General features: G+C 37.0%; 2 protein-coding genes and 1 long non-coding RNA gene across 4 annotated transcripts in view; 2 read left to right on the forward strand and 1 right to left on the reverse strand.

Moving 5' to 3' along the window:
• Nucleotides 1-15558, forward strand: part of LOC110063127 (protein O-mannosyl-transferase 2-like) — a 23272-nt gene extending 7714 nt beyond the window's left edge. For both annotated transcript variants that reach the window (XM_020770075.2, XM_020770076.2), the window contains exons 4-22: nt 351-459; nt 1184-1292; nt 2359-2424; nt 2967-3060; nt 3475-3581; nt 3957-4039; nt 5296-5405; nt 6110-6176; nt 6603-6663; nt 6864-6942; nt 7581-7735; nt 7995-8083; nt 8445-8521; nt 8656-8727; nt 9609-9659; nt 9925-10030; nt 11991-12131; nt 12921-13035; nt 13439-15558. In XM_020770075.2, the coding sequence (XP_020625734.2) occupies nt 351-459; nt 1184-1292; nt 2359-2424; nt 2967-3060; nt 3475-3581; nt 3957-4039; nt 5296-5405; nt 6110-6176; nt 6603-6663; nt 6864-6942; nt 7581-7735; nt 7995-8083; nt 8445-8521; nt 8656-8727; nt 9609-9659; nt 9925-10030; nt 11991-12131; nt 12921-13035; nt 13439-13544 (1797 nt within the window). In that variant the 3' untranslated portion in view covers nt 13545-15558. The remainder of the gene's footprint in view (nt 1-350; nt 460-1183; nt 1293-2358; nt 2425-2966; nt 3061-3474; nt 3582-3956; nt 4040-5295; nt 5406-6109; nt 6177-6602; nt 6664-6863; nt 6943-7580; nt 7736-7994; nt 8084-8444; nt 8522-8655; nt 8728-9608; nt 9660-9924; nt 10031-11990; nt 12132-12920; nt 13036-13438) is intronic.
• The window catches only part of LOC110063128 (uncharacterized), a 12255-nt gene continuing 6814 nt past the window's right edge, over nt 14002-19442 (reverse strand). The window contains exons 6-9 of the mRNA XM_089291214.1: nt 17223-17269; nt 17036-17070; nt 16459-16576; nt 14002-15777 (exon numbers count right to left, since the gene is read on the reverse strand). Coding sequence (XP_089147340.1) covers nt 15597-15777; nt 16459-16576; nt 17036-17070; nt 17223-17269 — 381 coding nt within the window. The 3' untranslated portion in view covers nt 14002-15596. The remainder of the gene's footprint in view (nt 15778-16458; nt 16577-17035; nt 17071-17222; nt 17270-19442) is intronic.
• LOC149110795 (uncharacterized) overlaps nt 18618-19442 on the forward strand; it is an 11712-nt gene continuing 10887 nt past the window's right edge. The window contains exon 1 of the long non-coding RNA XR_016207766.1: nt 18618-18812. This is a non-coding gene — a long non-coding RNA (uncharacterized LOC149110795). The remainder of the gene's footprint in view (nt 18813-19442) is intronic.

Raw genomic sequence — 19442 nt, forward strand, 5'->3', positions numbered from 1 at the left:
ACAAACACTGTTTATCTGATGCCATGTGCGCTTCTCAGTAGATTTCTCTTGTGCAGTCTTTGTCTAATAAAAAATTTATTAGTATACATTTTTTTATAAATCATCTAGGAAACTTTTATCACTACCCCATGTATGTAGGCTACTTGCTAGGTTAAGTTAAGAGCTCAGGTTGAAGGTTAACCATTATTTTGTGTTCAATGTTTTCAATCTGGTACTACTATAAAACAGTTCTGTTTTTTTGGGGGGTTGGGGGAGGCACTCTTCTTCCCTTTGATGATTTCATGACCCTTTGATGTGTGGATGATAGGTGATCAAAGTATGCAGCAGTGCTGATTGTTTTTATGTTTTAGTTCTGTGCTACACTAGGAGCTTTGTGTGTTCCACTTGCTTACCTCACTGTATGGGAACTCACAAAGTCAACAGGTGCTGCTCTTCTGAGCACAGCGTTTATTGTGTTTGGTAAGTCGAGTCATGCAGTGGTTGTATTACTTTATTAAATGCTGTTATTTATTTCCTGTGTGCCTCTTTTGGACCATATTATATTCATCACTTTCTATCTTGTTCACCCTTGTTGTCTTTGAATGCGTTCTCTGCCACTTCTTCATTTCCTAACTATTCTGTCTTGCTTGTTGGCTTCCCTTCCTTCATAGAGTGTGAATTTGGTGCATAGTTTTTGGTGGCTGATGACACCTCTCCATTATATATCATCATCACAATTTCTTGTTCTCCAACTGGAAAATAGCCAGGGCCTTTCCTCCATTATGCCCTAGATGCAATGCTAAAAATGGGATTTCATACTTCCAAATTAAAGAACAAAAAACAATACATGCAGATATATATACTGTACTATGGAAAATGGATACATGTATTATAATTCTAAATTGTAGCTTAGACTGCTAGACAGTTAAATCTTAAATGCTAGAGAAGAAATGGGCCACAAACCAAGAAATGTATGTCTTGCCTTGCCTACATCTATCCCATATCAGTTTCTCACTTTTAACTCAAAAAAAAAAACTAGGAGAAAGTTAAATAACTTACATGTAATATCAAAATAACTACTTGCAGTCCAGCTACAACTATTCCAATGCCAACGTTTCTTCTCTGTTGTCTTTCTCTTTACTCCCCTTTCTCTCTAAGCTGATCTTGAAACTTACAGATGTTGAAAATCCAATCTGTGTTACAGATCATGGATGTGTGACGATATCACAATACATTCTTCTGGATCCAATTCTGATGTTTTGGATCATGTTATCGACTTACTGTTTTACCAAGTTTCAAAACTGCAAGAATGTGTAAGTGCATGTTCTATTAAATGATAATGGATTACTTGTAATTCCATAGTAGTCTTCCTAGCTTGATAACAATGATCAGATTCAGTCATGCATTTGTCAACGTCATTGGCAATAAGAACAGAATAATGATAATTATTAATTATAAATTTAGTTAAAAATGTTAGCTGCTCTATTAAATATTCTGAAAGCTAGTGTTCTATAAAAAATAGATTATCATACTAGTTATTGAATTTGCTTTCGAGTGGTATTCCATGGAATATCCCACAAGTCACTTGTACTTTTTTGGTATGCACATGAGCCTTTTATTCGAGTACAGTGCACACATTTAGATCAAGAAAATACATGTGATAAGTGGGATACTCCTTGGTACACCATGAAAGAGCAATGCATAACTATTTCACACCATGCCATAGAAAATACAGTAGCCAATACGAACAATGGGACATACATGTGGCGCACCAGGGGAATGTTGGGTGTAATAATAGGGAGCTTAAGCAACGATGCCGATGCTGAGGACGATGACTAGTAAAAAATGAATTTATATTTTACAAACGAAATTCGCGATTGTCTAGATCTGTTCACTACGGCAATGGCTCTAAAAACGTGCTTAAGCTAAATATGCCACGACGGCGTTCAATTCCAACTGGAAATACAAAAAATTAGCTGTTGTCGTCCACGTTTCGTAGACGATGCAGAACTTGGTCATTTCACGTTGTTGTTTTGCAGAGGACAGCAAAGAAATGCACAACGGTTTATAACGCACATGCACAGCTATTGTTTTGCTAATTAAATCTTTTGTTTTGTGACATTCACGTTGCTGTCATTGTCGTGGTTTGCCTAAGTTCCCTAATGTCAAATGTGCAACGGCTTTCCTGTATTCTGATTGGCTGTATTTTCTATGGCATGGTATAAGACATGATATTCGCTTAAGGTTGTACACTATTACTGATGTGACGAAAATTAATACACCCACATGTTATGTAATCTGTTGAAAACCATTTCCTGTTTAGTATATGTTTGACGTTGTGAAGTAACATGACTTTTGTTGCATTTTTTTTTTTTTAAGTCCTTATAGTGTTGAATGGTGGGCTTGGATGGCTGCATCAGGTGTCTCTTTGTCATGTGCATTTAGGTAGGTGATGAAAGAACTAACAGCTGCAGTAAATCACTGATAATGACCCCATTGTTAGGTTACTAGTACTACATGTAATTATATACAGCCTGAGATTTCTATGAGCAAAGTCATGCAGCAAGACATGACCAAGTTGACTACTACTTATATAGAAATAATCTTTAAATAAAAACACACGGTTTTAAGTTTGAAAGACATGTTTCAGATGACATTTATCCATCTTCACTTTCGAATGTAAATTAGAGTATGCATATTTTTAAGCCAGATCATCAATCATGTTCAATCAGCGATTTCACAGATACATGTATGAAGAAGGAACTAATCAGATTTGTTTGCTTGCAATATTTAGACCCCAAAAAGTGTTGAGACTTACTGACTTATTAACTATCATGTAACATGATGTGGCTTTGTTTTGATTTTTGTTTAATTATTATTGTAATTAAGGGTTCCACTGAAGAGCATTTTCTGTGAAGTGGGCTCTCTGCTTTAATATCGTGATAACAGTAAATAAATATGTGTTTTCTATCTGATTTTTGTTTTAGTTGCAAGTGGGTTGGTCTGTTTGTCATACTGTGGGCTGGAATTACGACAGTGATGAACTTGTGGGACCTTCTTGGAGATCTGTCTCTGTCGCTGGTTAGTTCCTTCAGTTTATTTGAACATACAAGTTCCAGTGTCAGTGTCCTACATGTAATTCCTCTCAAGGCTGTGGTCTAAGAAAAATTATGAGGAGTCCAAAGGTTCCTAACCATGAAATCCTGGGTACCCAGCACTTATTTACTTAAGCTTGTATGAAAAAAGTAAGTTTTTCCAGTCAACCAAAGGCAAAAGTTAGTCACCTGCAGCACCCTGGCACTTTTGGAGTACAGCCCTGCTTCTTTTCTTTTATTATAATTTTCCTATCCTTTTGTTGGGAGAATTTGTCTTTTGATGCCCATGTACCTGTGATGAGTAATTCCTTCATTCTCACCAGTGACAGACCTGCAGATCTTCTTGAAAAGCTGAGTGAAGTTGTGCAAAACTGTGTTGGGTTGTTATTTTTTCTTTCAGTTTGAAATTGGTAAACACTTCGTGGCACGAGTGCTTTGTTTGATAATGATACCCATCTTTGTTTATCTCTTCTGGTTTGCTATTCATTTCAAGATGTTGCCAAACAGGTCAGAATATCATACCACTAATTAAATGATAATGTCAGTAAAATGTTATAAACTGTTTTTCATGTTTACAACTGAATGTTTTTAATTGTTCTTTCCCAGATGAGTTTTTTAATTTATGAGTTCAAGTTGACATTTTGAGTTTGAGTTGAATGCACAATTTTGAGTCAAAATTTTGATTTTCAAATTACATGTAACTTTACTTATATATCATGCAAAGTAAGAACTTTTCATGCTTGCTTTTAAGTTCTCCTTATTAATGACTTCCTAGAAGATGGAAATGTACCAAAGGGTGTTCTAAACAAGCAGTAATAACTGCAGTTTCAACGTTTACATGTATGGTGTAATATATAACATGTATAGTTTTAATTGATTTAGTGGTCCAGGTGATGGCTTCTTCAGCTCAGCTTTCCAGTCAACTCTGAAAGGAAATTCTCTCTACAAGAATGTTGTACCTGCAGGTTTGTATTAGATCTTTAAGAAATAGAAACCATGTGTCGAGTTTCTATCAAGCTGTAGAAACATGAGTGGAAGTTTGGCAGAGCAAGAAATGTTATGGGAACACAAGCTGACAGGTGAGTGTTTCCCCAGTTTTTTTGAGCTTTCCCAAACTTCCATGAGGGAAAATGATTTGCATCCGCAACGGTGAGTTCACATGAAACTTTGAATTTACCTCATGTAAGTAGTTGCAAAATGTTACATTTGTGACGTCTTGCACGAATGAAAACAACAATGTAAAAAGACTCTTGAAAGTGCACAGTACGGATTGGAAATCATCTTTTACTAAGAGCCATCAAAATTTGTCTTCTTTTGTTGCCTGTAATACATGTACCTGTGCTTTTCCAAAGACTTTTTTGCAGAACATTTTCTACCAGACGAGTTCATTTTATACTATTTGGCATGCACAGTTGAAGATTATTATAAAATCATGATAGTTATGTATCAGAGTTCTAATTTAAAAAGTTGCATATGTACTGTATATATATTTATTATTTTAATAATAACTATAATAATGTTAAAATTTAATTAAAATTTATATCAACGCCTAAGTTGCTAGTGGAGGGAAGGTGCCTACGAAGCCTGGGGGCTGCAACTGCAGTCACATCCCCAAGGCGCTAGAACATCCGACTGGCCTGCCCAACCCGCAACCAAGCCACGAGCCCCCCAAGCCAAGCCCCCTACAGGCACCCATCACACTCAAGCCAGATGGCTCAGTGGAAAAAAAAATGCTGAAAAGAGGGGGGTGGGGATAGGGAGGGAATGCCGAGAACTGCTAAAACTATAATTCAATCCACAACGCCACACTAACAGAGTGACGAACACACTGCAAACACATGGGACGACAACACACATAGTAACCAAAAAATAATACCGCTGGACAATGTCAGCCCCAGGGCTCTCATGACCATATGACTGTTGTAAACGTTACAGAATGCACTAAACGCTTAACAGACGCTAACAGATGGTCAAGACATTATCAAATGCCTACAAAAAACTCTTCTGACCAGACTAGCTCCTGGTCATAAACTATGTAAAATTTCATTGAATTATATCAAACGCTACAGAACGCACCAAAACTAACGCTAACAGACGGCCAAGACACTAACAACCGCCTATAAAAACACTACTGACCAGACTAGCTCCTAGTCATTAACTATGTTAAATTCCATTTAACTATATATAATTACATTTTTTACATTAATTTTTTTTTTCTCAGACCTGGCTTTTGGTTCAATTATTACCCTTAAGAATGCGCGAGCTGGAGGGGCTCTTTTACACTCTCATACACATCTGTACCCAAAGGAACACCCCCCTGAGCAACAGCAGGTGAACGTTTTTGCTTTTAATTCTGCTTAGTCTTATGTTGTATACTCATCTCTATGATACATTTATTTGTTAAAGTTCAGATTGCAAACCTACCTATTGTATGTAACTATGTGGTTTTAAAGCTAACTTTTTCACTAGCCATACGAGCCAAGTGGCCCACTAGGCCAGTGCTTTTCTCTGAACTGTTTCAGTAGCATTAAGCGAATAGAAGTATTTCTACTTCACCCTGTATGGGATGCCAGTTATCCCCCAGCATTTGTAAGTTCACCAGTACCCATTTATACACCTGGGTGGAGAGAGGCGCTATGAGGGTGAAATCATTTGCCCAAGAACACAGCACAATGTCCTGGCCAGGGCTTGAACCCACACCACACGATCTTGAGTGCACTAACCACGAGGTCACTGCTCCTCCATGTGCAAGGCAATTTGTGTCATACACTTGCAGGGGTTTCATTAAGGGCCAGGCACTGGGCAAATTGACTGGCTGTAAAGATGATTTTGCCTGCCTGGTTTGACCATCTACAGGAAAGTTTTTCTTATAGAGAAATTCAGTTCAGAAAGGTTTGCCTGTGAAAACCAGCTGCCCTCTTACTGAAAACATTACTGAAACCCCTCCACTTGTGCACTTAATTTAAGTTACACTTAAAGGTGTCAGTGAGATGCATGTTATTGAAGCCATAAATCATTGAAATCTTGCATTTCAGATCACTTGCTACTCCCACAAAGATGATAATAACAAGTGGTTGGTAAAAAAGGCTTACGAGGATTACAGTGAGTACAGAATGAGACAGTCACACACTTGGTGACTGTTTGTTTTCTCCTAAACACTGTTAGGTAGCTTTAGTTAAAGAATTTAACATACTCATGTCAGGTGAGGAGTTTTATCTAGTACATGTATTTACAGTCAGCATAGTTGAAGTCACATTTGTTTGAACTCAGAATCTGTTAGGGAGCAGGCCATTCAGTTGTTTTATTTTGATAAGTGCTGTGGAGGAATGAAAAGTTCTTGAGGCTTTGAAACAGCACCTCCTGGTGGTCAGTCCAGTTCATAGGACTTCATCCCTGGACTTCCATTTGAATTTCACACCTGTTGCTCTAATGCAATACTCCGTAACATTTTACTGAGTGTGCTTCTACATAATGCCATCAGTTTGCTGCTTTCTCATTCATGTAACAGTTTTGATCTTAACTTCATAGGTGGACAGCAACCTTTAGAATATCTTAAGAATGGAGACTGGATCAGACTGGAACATGTTGCGTATGTACATTAATTTAAAAAATACTAGCTGTATAGAAGTCTCTTATTAATCTTAAATTGAAAAAATATATATCCAAATATTTACCGATTTTTTTTTCTGAATCTTAAGGGTCACTTTGTCAACCACTTATTCCAGTCTGCATATTGATGGTCATGTAACTTTTTGTTTAAAAAATCAAATCATTTAATTTGTTGATTAGGACTAAGAGAAACCTCCACAGTCATACAGAAAAAGCTCCGCTCACCACACATCACAATCAAGTGACCGGCTATGGAGATGTAAGTGCTTGAAAATGTAATGTTGATAATCAAAGCTAAATGGCCATGGACTGTAGCATAGATCTCAACGGAAATATTGACAAGAGAAGGTATGAGAAGGAAGCTCTGTTTTTTCCCTAGTAGAAGAAATGAAGCAAGGTTTTTACGTAAAATAGCCTAAGGTTTGTAGATAACGTCCATAGTGAAGACTCTATAGTAAATGCATCTACATGTAGAACACAAACACAGATGTATTGTAACATTTTGGATTGATTGATGTTCAAATTTCAAAGTCTGGCAGGACTGATGTTCATAATTTAATTGAACATAGCTGAAAGTTTTGATTTGTTATTTCATGTTACTGAACCGACTGGAGTTAATTGTTCTCATAATCAATACTTTGGTTTATGATAAACCAAAGTATTGATTTATGAGAATATTAAATATCCCTGTGCAGTATCAATTAAAAAATTGATAAAAATCTATTTTATGTACAACTGAGTTGACAGAGGTAGTGTGAAAAAGAAGTGTCTTGTCTAGTGTGCTGATCACTAGACCACTACCCCTCTCAATTTCCCTGAGTAGTAAACCATGTGTTGCTGTTATAGCTTTTAAATGATAAACTGTTGAATAAATGCTTTTTTCTTTTTCTTTTTTAGAATGGGAAAGGAGATGCAAATGATTTTTGGCGAGTAGAAATTGTGAGTGGTGAAGGCGCTGATGGAAGAATCAAGACTGTTAAGACAGTTTTCAGGCTTATTCATGTCAATTTGGGTTGTGCTCTTCATGGCAGCACACAGGTGTTGCCCAAATGGTACGCGGTTTGTAAATTAACTTTTGCAGTAATAATAATAATAGTAATAATAATAATAATAATAATAATAATAATAAGGATAATAATAATGATAATAATGATAATAATAATAATAATAATGATAATAATAATGCTAACAATGCTAACAGTATTACTTTATTTTGATTGGTCATCAAACTTAATCTTCACACCATAGTAGCCATAAAGGACAGTTTCAAGAGGCCATCTGAGTTATTATAAACTTGCCTTATTTGTACAGGGGCTGGGAGCAGCTGGAAGTGACATGCAATCCTATTACACATCACTCACATAACCTTTGGAATGTTGAAGGTCATGAAAATGAAAGAGGTGAAGAAAAAGAAAACATACAAGATTTAAAGTAAACTCTGATAGGGTATAACCAGCAGACTGTCGTGTTTGATCATGGAGTCTACTAAAATAAATGTAATAATTTGGCAGAAAAATCATTTGTCTTCTTTATCCTCTTGTTTGCCCACAGTTTGAGAGGTTTTTACTTAGTATGCAACTGAACGCTGACCGAACTGTGAGCAACTTGATCAAACCAGACATTATGGTACATGTAACTTTATCTTACAGGCCAGGCACTTACTGTAAGCTTTAGTACTGTATGTGTACAGTAGATGTTTTAATGATTAAGTCTATTCCCCTGTCCAATGATGGACACTTTTATATTTGTTTATAATTTTAGTGCCAAAGGCTGCTTCTGACTTCTACAGGCCTTCTTTTCTTGGTAGTGTTTATGAATCACACGTTGTTATGGCTCAGGTATGATACTCGCAACTATTTTGAAGAAAAAATCATGATAATGTTCTATAGAGGTTAATTCTGTGTTGACTGACATTTCTTTTAATTAGTAATGATGCGTTAATTTAATTAGTGTGATTGATTGTTGTCTTCAGACTAACTCTGGATTCAAACCAAAAGAAGGAGAAGTGACATCACAGCCTTGGCAGTGGCCAATCAACTTCAGGGTAACAAATTACATGTAAACCTGGAGCCCATCACCACGAGCATCCAGCTCCAATACTGAGCCTATCAAGGCTCAAAATAATTTTCTGACTGTGGCCAGTCATGTTGCTGGCCAAAGTAATTTTAGCTTGGTCACGTGTTGTTTCTGACCATTCAAGACATTTTTTAAAAAATAAGTAATGTTGGCCTAATTAAACCCACAAAAATAACTTGTTTGCTCCAGTCGTTGCTAGGCAGTTTAGAAATTGGCTTAATACAAAGAAAAGCTTAAAACTTAACCAAAGATAGCCTTGGCAGGGCTCAGCAGCTCAATGATGTTGCATGCTGTCAGTGGAATTATTGCCATCTGCCAAAGAAAAAAGTATTGAACGGATGCATATTTGATGAAACTTCGAATTTTTTTATCGCTATATTGAATTCCATGAGCTGTTGTTTTGATGTTCTACAAAGTATTTATGTCCATCAAAACGTAAATGAAACCAAACATGCATCAGCAGATCCTAATTTTGGGCTTCACAATTAACTGGGTAAACAAATCTAGCCAAAGAGAAGTTTTTGTTTCCTTGATTCTCACCCGTGCAAATGCACATAGGAATATAGGGCAGTTGGTTGCTTTTGGTGATGGGCTCCATATTAAACTTATTTACATTCATATCATATACTAGTGGACAAGAAGGTTGGGTGGGGAGAGTGACAATGGAGAGTAGTTTAATTTTTTGGTCAAGGGGTTCTGTTGTAATACTGGCAGATAAAATTTAACATTCGACACCTTAATGAAGGGGCTCGTTAATCTTTTTTTGCATGTAGTTGTTGATATTAAATAAGTAACTACATTTCACTGTTCTCCCACATTTCAGTTCATTGTCCATTTTACTTTTTTCAGGGCCAGGTATTTTCTGGTGCAGATTATCGTGTGTATCTTCTTGGCAATCCGGTAGGTGTCTCTTTTAGTAGAGTGACATTGATTATTAATTAAAAATCAAACTAACTCATGTTCTTTTCTAGTAAACAATGATTCAAAAGATGATCAGTGGTGATCAGATATTTAGTGATCATACATGTATGCTATCTTAACATATTCTGCCAACACAATAATATACTTTACCCCTATCTAAGGTATTAATGTACATGTTAAAGCTACTTTTAAATGGATAAAAATTATTTTGAATTAATGCCAGCTGTCCATGCATTGTTGTTAGGTTATCTGGTGGTATGTTCTGGGCATCATGTGCCTGTTTGGTTTGCTGTATAGTTTCCATGCCGTCAGAACACAAAGAGGATATATTGACCCTCCTCAAGAGCAAGGTAGATGTGAACATAACATTCTCCTTTTCATAAACCTGTATTAAGAAATTGGGTGTAAAAGTATATTAGGTAGTTGGGTTAGTAGTGTATCAGACAAGCTTCAGATCTGGGCTGTAAAATAACAGTCACTTTGGTGTACAAAAATAACTGAAAAATCTGAAAAAGTGGTCTTTGTTATTCAGCAAGGTTCATACAGTATTGAAGAATGCCATTCAGTGGGCTTTTAACCGTGTCTTAAGAAAATTATTAGCTTTAGCTGGGCCTTGTTAAATCCACACCCACCAATACCACTCATCCACACACCCACCCACCCATCCAGAGAATATTGCATTAAAGGTAAAGCAGAGTAATAAAGGTGTTAGGATACTCAGCTACAGCCAGCTAGTAATAAACTGTTGTAAAGCCTGTTACGGACTTGCATCTCATCCTTGGTAAAGCTCAGTACAGTATAATGCCATGGGTTATGGATGCCCACTCAATTATAGACAGTGGACACTAACAAATAAGAGATTACCGTGTCCATAAAGTAACATGTACTTTAAAGTAAACCTTACTTTATAGACACTGGTAATTTTTTCTTCTTTCCTACACTTCTTAGTTGCTTATGAAACATAAGTCCCAGACCATTACTTAAATTCATCTAATCCTGTTTTGGGCTGTTTTCTTCAGTTGGCAGTAGCCTAACTCACATTGTTTTCTTTCAACTCTGTCATACAAGTGTGCCTTCAATATACCACTAAGTTGAGTGGTTACCTCAAAGCACAATAAAATTAATGTTATGTTATACTTATGGCTGTCTTAAGTGTAGCCAAGTCTTTCAATGCCCGTACAATAGAATGCAGAAATACCCTGAGATACTAAATTTTAACAACAGTCTTTCTCCTGGGGTGTGGCCATTTTATACTTATTTATAAGTATAAGACGTTTTACTGTTTGAATCAACACTTGAAGTTTCTTCAGTTGGAACCTAAGTTAAAGATAGGACATCAAACGGTCATCATTCTGTTATTTTAGTTACATCTGAAAAAAGAAAAAAAGTGTCATCTCGCATGTTGCTTTTTTTAGATGTACATGTAAGAGCCTTCTTATCTTGACACATACACCTTTGTGTCTCCCTTTGCTGTCCATATTAATGTGATTGCATTGTACTCCTGCTAAGTTCATGATGCTAAAATTGCCTTTCAAGCAACATGTTTTCAAAAAATTATTATAATTATTAATAAATAGACTTAGACAAGCCTAAAAGCGGAGCTCCTGATTGCAATAACTGACGATAAAGGAAAAAGAGAATTATTTTTTCTTGGATCAGAAACTCAAAAAATGATCAATTGTGAGCATGTAGTTTTTCAGCGTGTGGTTCTGCTATTTTTTTTCCAGTTAAATTTTAACAAACTATACCCAACAAGCCTAACCAAGACTTTCCAAGAGATGATTGTACAAGGAATACATGTATGTCAGAAGAAAAGTCAACAACGTGCCAGGGGTTAATTTGCGCCGAAATTTTGCCTTTGCAAGTACTCCTTCCTCCCCCCCCCCCCCAGAGAAATAATGTGACTTGAGCCCGCGATCCAATCGGTAAACCACTAACTGGTCAGCGGTCATTTTTTTAAAAAAACATGCAACCTCAATGAGCTCTAAACCTGAGCCCGCGATATGGTCATGTGATACTGGTCAGTGGATAGCTTGTGACAGCTGTCAATTAACAATGGCGTGGACACCCAAAATCAAAGATGTAGCTATGGTAATGGTGCTACTCTTAGTTTTCAAGGTATTGATGGAAGAAAGGACGTATGTACGTACGTACATGCGTACATGCGGATAGTCACATGACAACCAAAATTTTTCAGATCGATAGGTTACCAAATTTTCTAAGGTATGGAGCTCTGCTTGCGCACCTTCGGTGTGCAGGAGCTCCACTATAATAATAATTATATTTTTATTCTGCCTGATCTGTTTTCAGCTCGAAGAAAAAGAATGGAATCAGCATGTGGATGGCTATTCCTTGGTTGGGCATTACACTACTTTCCATTCTATACCATGGGTCGTGTTTTGTATTTCCACCATTACTTCCCTGCATACCTTTATAGTGCCATGATGGCAGGTTAGTACATGCAGCAGGTTTGAAAATGTCTCTAGAGACTGCGTGAACATCGGGGTTTTGCGGCTCTTGTTTCACATGCCAAGGAAACAAGAGCAGAAAAAAACAATGATGCTCTTGCACGCTGGAAACTGTTTTGTAACAGAGGTTTTGTAGAGTACCCTCCCCCCCCCCCCCCATTTTAAAATAACAGGGGTGATAGACATATTTTTCAGGAATCAAGCTCATGGCTTTGTAATGCTTAGTATGATTTAATCTAAAATTTCCACTGTGTGAGTTGTTCCATTTAACATACCATTAGGTAGACCTTGAGGCTGTAAAAAAGTACTTGTTGACAAGAAGAATTGGTCTCTTGCAGGGGTAAAAAGGAATTTGAGCCATGTCCACAATTTTTGTATGGCCTGAACCAGAATAAAAAAAAAATTAGTTTTGCACTGCCTAATTTTATTATTGAATAACCATCCTATGTTCATGGATGATGTTCCAAAGTAAGGTTGGTTTCAAAATAATGAAGAGGGACACAGCATCGGATGAGGAGTTATATACATACTTAGTAATTTTACATGACTATACACTATATATAATAAAATGGTGACCTGATTCTGTGCAATAGTACAGGCTTCATTCATCCTCACTCCTCGCAGCCCTTAGTTTAACTTACAGCTCTCTGTCAGTCGTTACACAAACCTCAGATTTTGCTTGACTTGGGTGCCTACTTTCTTGTTCTGAAAAGGTTTTTTTTTAAACTGCCCAGTTGTCAGCTCCTTGTTTTTTTTGTTTTTTTTTTTTCAGGTATAGTCAGCCAGTATCTGTGCAAATCATTAGCCTTAATATCAAAGTTTGATAAATGGAGGCAGGTGGCATACCATGGTGCTGTTTGTTTGCTTCTGGCAGGATGTATCATGAGGTAAGATTTCATCATGGCAAGGTTTTTGCAATGATTATTATGAGAAGTATATAATAATTATTAATATAAAATTATTAATTTTCTGCCATTTCATTCATGAAACCTCAACCAACTAGACTTTGTGTTGTATTTTGTATTTCTCCACTTGACGACATGAACACAGTATTGTTAAAAATAAAGTGCAGTGAGAGGAAAGTAGAAAAGGCAAAATGTAGCTGTAAACTAAATTGTAAACTCTCAGTCAGAAACGTATAGTCAGAAACCACTCTTGAAAGGTCAAGGAAGTTATTCTTTCCCTTCCCCTTTGTCGAAGTCCTCTACCTTTTCTGCTATTCAGAATAGCCGGCACTTGTAAACACTGTACAAGAAAATTACACTGTATATCTTATTTTTGATTTCACAGTTTCTGGTTATTCCGAGGACTGTCCTATGGCATGTCAGGTCCTATGGCTCATCTGCCTGATTCAACTGCCGCAGTTTACAAGTGGATGGATAGCTGGGAGGTTTAATATTTACAAATAATTTATCAACAACACCTTATCATCTTGAAATTAAGTTACACAACTACCTTTCAGTTGGGTTCATTTCCTGAGAGGAGCTTATTAAGCCAGTAATAGTCGCAGCTTGGGCTTCGCCCCACCAGAGCAATATTTTTAGCTGTCAAAACACAAGGCTGTCTATTGCTACAAACTCTAGGTTTGCAGGTTACAGAAACTAATTTTTATTGTTGTAAGATAAACTAAAAAATAATCACTAGGCTAGGTGGGAGGGGGGGCCTTGGGGGGTGTTAGTGGAAGGGTCAGCAAGTTGTTTATTGTACATCGTAATTAATGGCCTCTATTCAGACATCATTTGATGAAGACTTGGTCTATTTATTGTGGTTTTAAACAGAGAGACAACTATTCCTCTAATGATGCATAGATTTGTTTGCCACTGAGACTACAATGTAACATACGAGAACACAAATTTTGTTTTTGATTGAAGGTATTTTTATTAGCATTATTGACTAGAACAAACTACATGTACAACAGAAATATCTCCTACTTTAGCACAAGTTTATATCAGCTTTTAAACTCCAGGAAATTCAGTGATTTTTATACATTCAAATTTTACAAAATGTGATCCTTGTAATGATGGCAATGAAATGATGACAATTATTGTTGTTATAGTGATAAAGATGCTGACAACTATGAAATGACAGCAATTTATAATGATATCAACTTTTTTCCAATGTCAACTAATTCAATAGTCTCAGGTTTGGTGACAAAGTTTAAAATTATGGTGTTGTCTCGTCAACTTTCCTAGTTTCCAGTGGTAAGAATGTCAACAGCTGTGCGTTGCCTACAATTTGTAGGTAATGACGTCAAAGGCCAACAAGTTGCCGCTGGATATAGAGCTATTGCCCCAACAACACCATTTTAATGTTAAAAACTGGTTGCCAAACATCCACTGCACCTCACTCAACTGATAATCACAGTGATTTCATGTACAAAGTCAAGGGATGACTTTCTTTCCCAGTTGGGAACACGTTTGAAAATATTTGGCACTGAACTAGAATTGGGATAAACATTTAAATACCTATTATTTAGTATTTCAAAGACTCTTCAACAAAACAGGTTTCATTGATTAATTAATAGTACTAATAATAATATTAATATTTATTAAATTAATCAAATGCAACTCCCTTTTGTATTTTATCATAAACTATCCTTGTGTTTATTGTTGGCCAAAATGACAAAAACTACCTGCACTTTGGCTATTTGACTTTTATTTTTAGGAGGGGACAAATTTCTTTAAGGAGTACGTAAAGATTTTTGAAAATTGAAGAAATAACTCGTACTAAAACGAAAAAAATAGATACTGCACTTCCCATTTACTATTGACAGTACAAATACAGGGGACTTGTCACACATGTGTAAATTTTCCTACATGTATGCAATAAGCAATACACCAGCTAGATTGGTTGGGGTTGGGAAGAGGGGAAAGAAGAAAGGAAATTCTAGTGAGGGTTCCAAATGTGCTTTTTAAAGAACTAAGAATGAAATAAAGTCCCATGTTGAACTCTTCTTCTGTGACTGGCCATGGCTTTGATCATAAATTTGTTTCACGTGTGACCTGAGAAAAATTGACTGGGGCAAAATAAAGGGGTCTAGGAGCTACATGTAAAGACAATTTGGTTCAATGTATACTGCTTGGGTTCATTCTTCTAAAACAAACAACTAATAATTGGAGTCCACTGAAGACTCTATTCAGTAATTAATCTAACACATAAATGTAAAATAGTCAGTAGATCTTTAGTTGTTCTCATCAACCTCCATACAGAAAAATGAAAACCGCTTTTAATTGTAAATTTACTCGAGTAATTATAATAACCAAATAATGTACTTGTTCCAGTCAATCTTAGTTAGTAACTACAGTGTAGCATGCCAGTTTCCTAGTCTGACTTGGGTTGTACATGTATGTGACACTGAAACTTGGTTTAGTCAACTGACAGTATAGTAATAAAAAGAAATTCATAATAAATATGCTTTTTGTCAATCATATTATATTAATAATGTCCCTCAGTGATCCTCAGTGGACGGAGGTCGCACAGACACAATCTCTTGTACTGAAAGCAGTCCTTGGGGCTCGTAAGGATACGGTAGTTTTCCAAAGGGGTTTGGCCTCACCTCGACACCAAGCTCTTTGAGAATTTTGTCGATTGTCCTCAAATCATCAGGGTGGGCATGAATGCACCCATTACTGTAAACAGCAAATGTATTAAGTGTTGAACGTTTATGAATCCTTCACAGACTGAATGTCATCAGGGCCGTAGCTAGTAAGAGGCAAAATGCTCAAGGCACTTGCCTTAGTCATTGTTTTTGTTTTTGTTGTTTTCAGTCAACATAGAAAGCCTTTATACCTAGGAAGTGAATTAAACCATGGCCATTGTCTCAGTCACTATTTTTTTTACTGGCTACGGCCCTGGTCATTGAGCTCAACAGAAGTGTGTAAAAAAAAAAACCTTTAGTTGTTAGAAACGATTACTGTACTTATTTTAGAAAACAGCCCTAAGAAAATACGTGCGCTGATTGGTTAAAAATCGTGTTTCTATAACTCGATAGAAACACGACTAGCACAAGCTCTAGCACATTTTGATGATCAAAGTAAACGAGTTGTTACCCTTTTCTTTGTCGTGGTGTTTTCTAAAAGAAATAGAAAACATGTTCTCTGTGTTTCTGTTGAGTTATAGAAACACTCGTGAAAGTTTGGGAGAACTTGAAAAAGTTGTGGAAACACTTGCCTGCAGCTCGTGTTCCTACAGCATTTCTTGTTCTCCAAAACTCCCACTCGTGTTTCTATAACTCGATAGAAATACAGTACATGTTTTCTACATGTATTTCTTAAATAAAAAAAACGACATATAACAATTCATTTACTTGCCTGTTAGGCATAGGCTCTGATGGATTCCAGTTTTCCCACTCTCCTGTGTGGAGTAGAATACCACTTCTGTAGTCACTTAGGAAAGTGTCATTTTTGTTCCGACCAATGGCAGCATTCCCTTTGGACAGAATAGGGAAAATGTAGTTCTATATATGACACAAAATCTTTGACCACTGATGAAAATGATGATAATGCCTTTGGGTATAGCTGTTATGCGCGCAATAATAAAAACTGTAAACCCTTCCCTGCAGCTGGCAATGTGTGACTTTACGGAACATAAGATATTGAATATCATTTTCCAGTTTTGACAGAACTGAGAACTCCCTAGGAAATTTTTGGGGTACCTTTCAGCAAAAGGCTGCGTGGGTGAATGACATGTTTAAGCTTCTTGTTTCGCCTGCCAAACAAATCAGGAATGACTACCGGTACTTTACTTTACTGTCCCAGATTACTAGTACTTGAGTAATAATACAAAGAGACAGTTCACTTAAAATTAAAAATGCAAAAGATCTGATCCTTCGCAGGGATGTAATATCTCGTTTATTTCTCACTAGTTCATGATAGAACTGATTCATACCTTTCAGACCCTTGACTGCCCTTATGACAGGATATCTTAACATAAAAGAAAGTACTGTTACAATTTAATATTCTACATACTTAGTGCAACATTATTCAGTAGCATCTTTATGTGAACATTTCCTTGGAAGTGACATACAAAATAAGGTGCCATCTACGCATTACAAAAAATTGAAAGAAATACTTACGGGCCATATAACTTTGGACTAGGCTCAGGACTATTGAGGTCAAATGTCTAGCAAAACAAAACAATAAATGCCTGTGAGCCTGAAGGGGCACTTCTATGAGCACGTGACTTAAAAAATGTAAACAGCGAAAAGATTATTCATGTTGGTGCAAACCAGAGATAATGGATGGTCTAGTTTTGTTAAAAATTGTAAGTTATACTTAAGGTTACTTCAAACCTTCGCGGGAGTCCTCCAGAAAAAAATTCGTATGCGCGCTGTTTTCAAGGAAACCCCCACAAACTATATATCAACAGAAAGGTTATAAATTGTAGAATTCGATAAAATTATGTTTTGTTTTGGATTTTGCTTTCCAAAGGCGGAAGAGGCCGTCAACTCCAAAATGACCGACTGACTTTCCAGCGAATTAATCGGGTATCAAATGCGATCGTTCATGCAAAATAACCGTGCAGTGTTAATCACAAAGCCTCAATCTCCAAAAACGTGTCAGCATTTTCTTTTATTTCTATTTGTTATCTTTTTATAGATCTGTCAAGTTCGACTATCGAAAAATTCGAGTAACCTGTTACGTTAAAGGCCGCCACGAGGAAAGTATTTAAAATAAAGGAATTCGCCGCCACGCTTTTGTTCCATATCTATCAGTGAATGTTCTGACCAAATTTCATGGAAAACCGTCAAATCTGCATACCCTATTAATTCATTTAAAGAGAAGGGATTCTCTCGAAAAACGAGTGTGAGTTTTCGCCTTCTAAAGATTTGTAAACATATCACGCCTTCACAGAGGAATGTGTCAACTTGAAAGCCGCGAGCCAATGAAATAACAGAACCCCTAGCGTTCACAGTATGCAAACTTGTGCTTCGCCGACATTAATTTTCTCGACCAATATAGTCCCGCGAAGGTTTGAAGTAACCTTAATCTCCGACCCTTGTAATGGCATGTTATCTTTACTGCACCTTTCAATAACATGCGGGCTCTAAAATTCAAAGCTCAACCAACAAATGCATTTTTCGCTGCCGTCAATCAAATGTTCGGTGGCTCTTCCCAGCCTCCGAATAGCACTGTTTCGTTGTCTGAACTGTGCTCAACAATTTGATTACTGTGTGCTCTGCAGAAGTCGGAATTAAGCTGGGACACCAAACATTTGAGGGTCCCCTATACTTTTTTCGTGACGCGTGAATGGGCGTTTTTTCTTTGCGTGAAGCGTGAATGAGGATTTTTTTTTCCGTGATTCGTGAATCTATATTTTTCCGTCCTCGGGACACTGGTTTTCGATTTTTTCGTGATCCGTGAAAAATGCATTTACTTTCGTGTGATTTGTGAACCATCGACTTTTGTGGGAATAATTTTTCGCATTTTTGGAGATTTTAGCGTCATAAAAGTTCGTAAACTATACCAAACCGGATGTAAAAAGCGTGACGGCCTGCCTTTCTCGACATCTCTCGACGCGCGTGAGGATGGAGGACTGAGAACTAACCACAGCAACAGTGAACCAGGAGGGCCTAGAATCTAGTCTGTCACGCTGTGTCACACACGCGGGGTATCACGCCATTTCGATCGAGAAAAGGCAGAAAATGGAGAGTTCTGCGGAAAAGGTGAGTTAATCTGTCAGTATCCACACTCTATCCAGCCTTAACTGATGTCTGCTCAACCATCGCTTCGATGTCATAACCGAAATATGTCAACAAAGCGTTGATATGTCTTTTGGATTCTTTCTTTTGTCTTCACGAAGGTAGCATTTGCATATTTTATTCCTATTGTCATCTTTATTGCTTGGTGACCTCGTGCATGACCTACAATCTTGGACAGAATAAAATGGAACAATTATCCCCCATCCCCCCCCAAAGCAATGATGAAGGCGCGAAGGAGCAAAAGCGCGCCATTTTGGCATCATTGAAATGGGGGGAGGGGTGGTCCAGATGTTCCATTTATTTTGTCCAAGATTGTATTTAAGGTTTCAACGTGACAAGACAAAGGGAGCCAGTAATTAGGAACCAATATGTCAACACATTTATCGGCAGTACAAGGAAGTGGTGTCTGTCGCAGTCACGCGCGTCAGAGCTCAATGGTAACGCTGATAGCCTAAGTTTAGGCACTACAAGTAGAGTGTATTTTGATAACAATGAATAAATAAAAGCGTCATTCTAACGCCAACTTTCCAGAGTAGTTCTGCGATTAATAACGAATCATATTAGTGCTCGAAAAGCTCACTACAAACATGCCAT

The sequence above is a fragment of the Orbicella faveolata genome, unplaced genomic scaffold (genome assembly GCF_042242905.1).
Source record: "Orbicella faveolata isolate gen_17 unplaced genomic scaffold, um_ofav_v1 contig_24, whole genome shotgun sequence".
In the NCBI taxonomy this organism is placed as follows: domain Eukaryota; kingdom Metazoa; phylum Cnidaria; class Anthozoa; order Scleractinia; family Merulinidae; genus Orbicella; species Orbicella faveolata.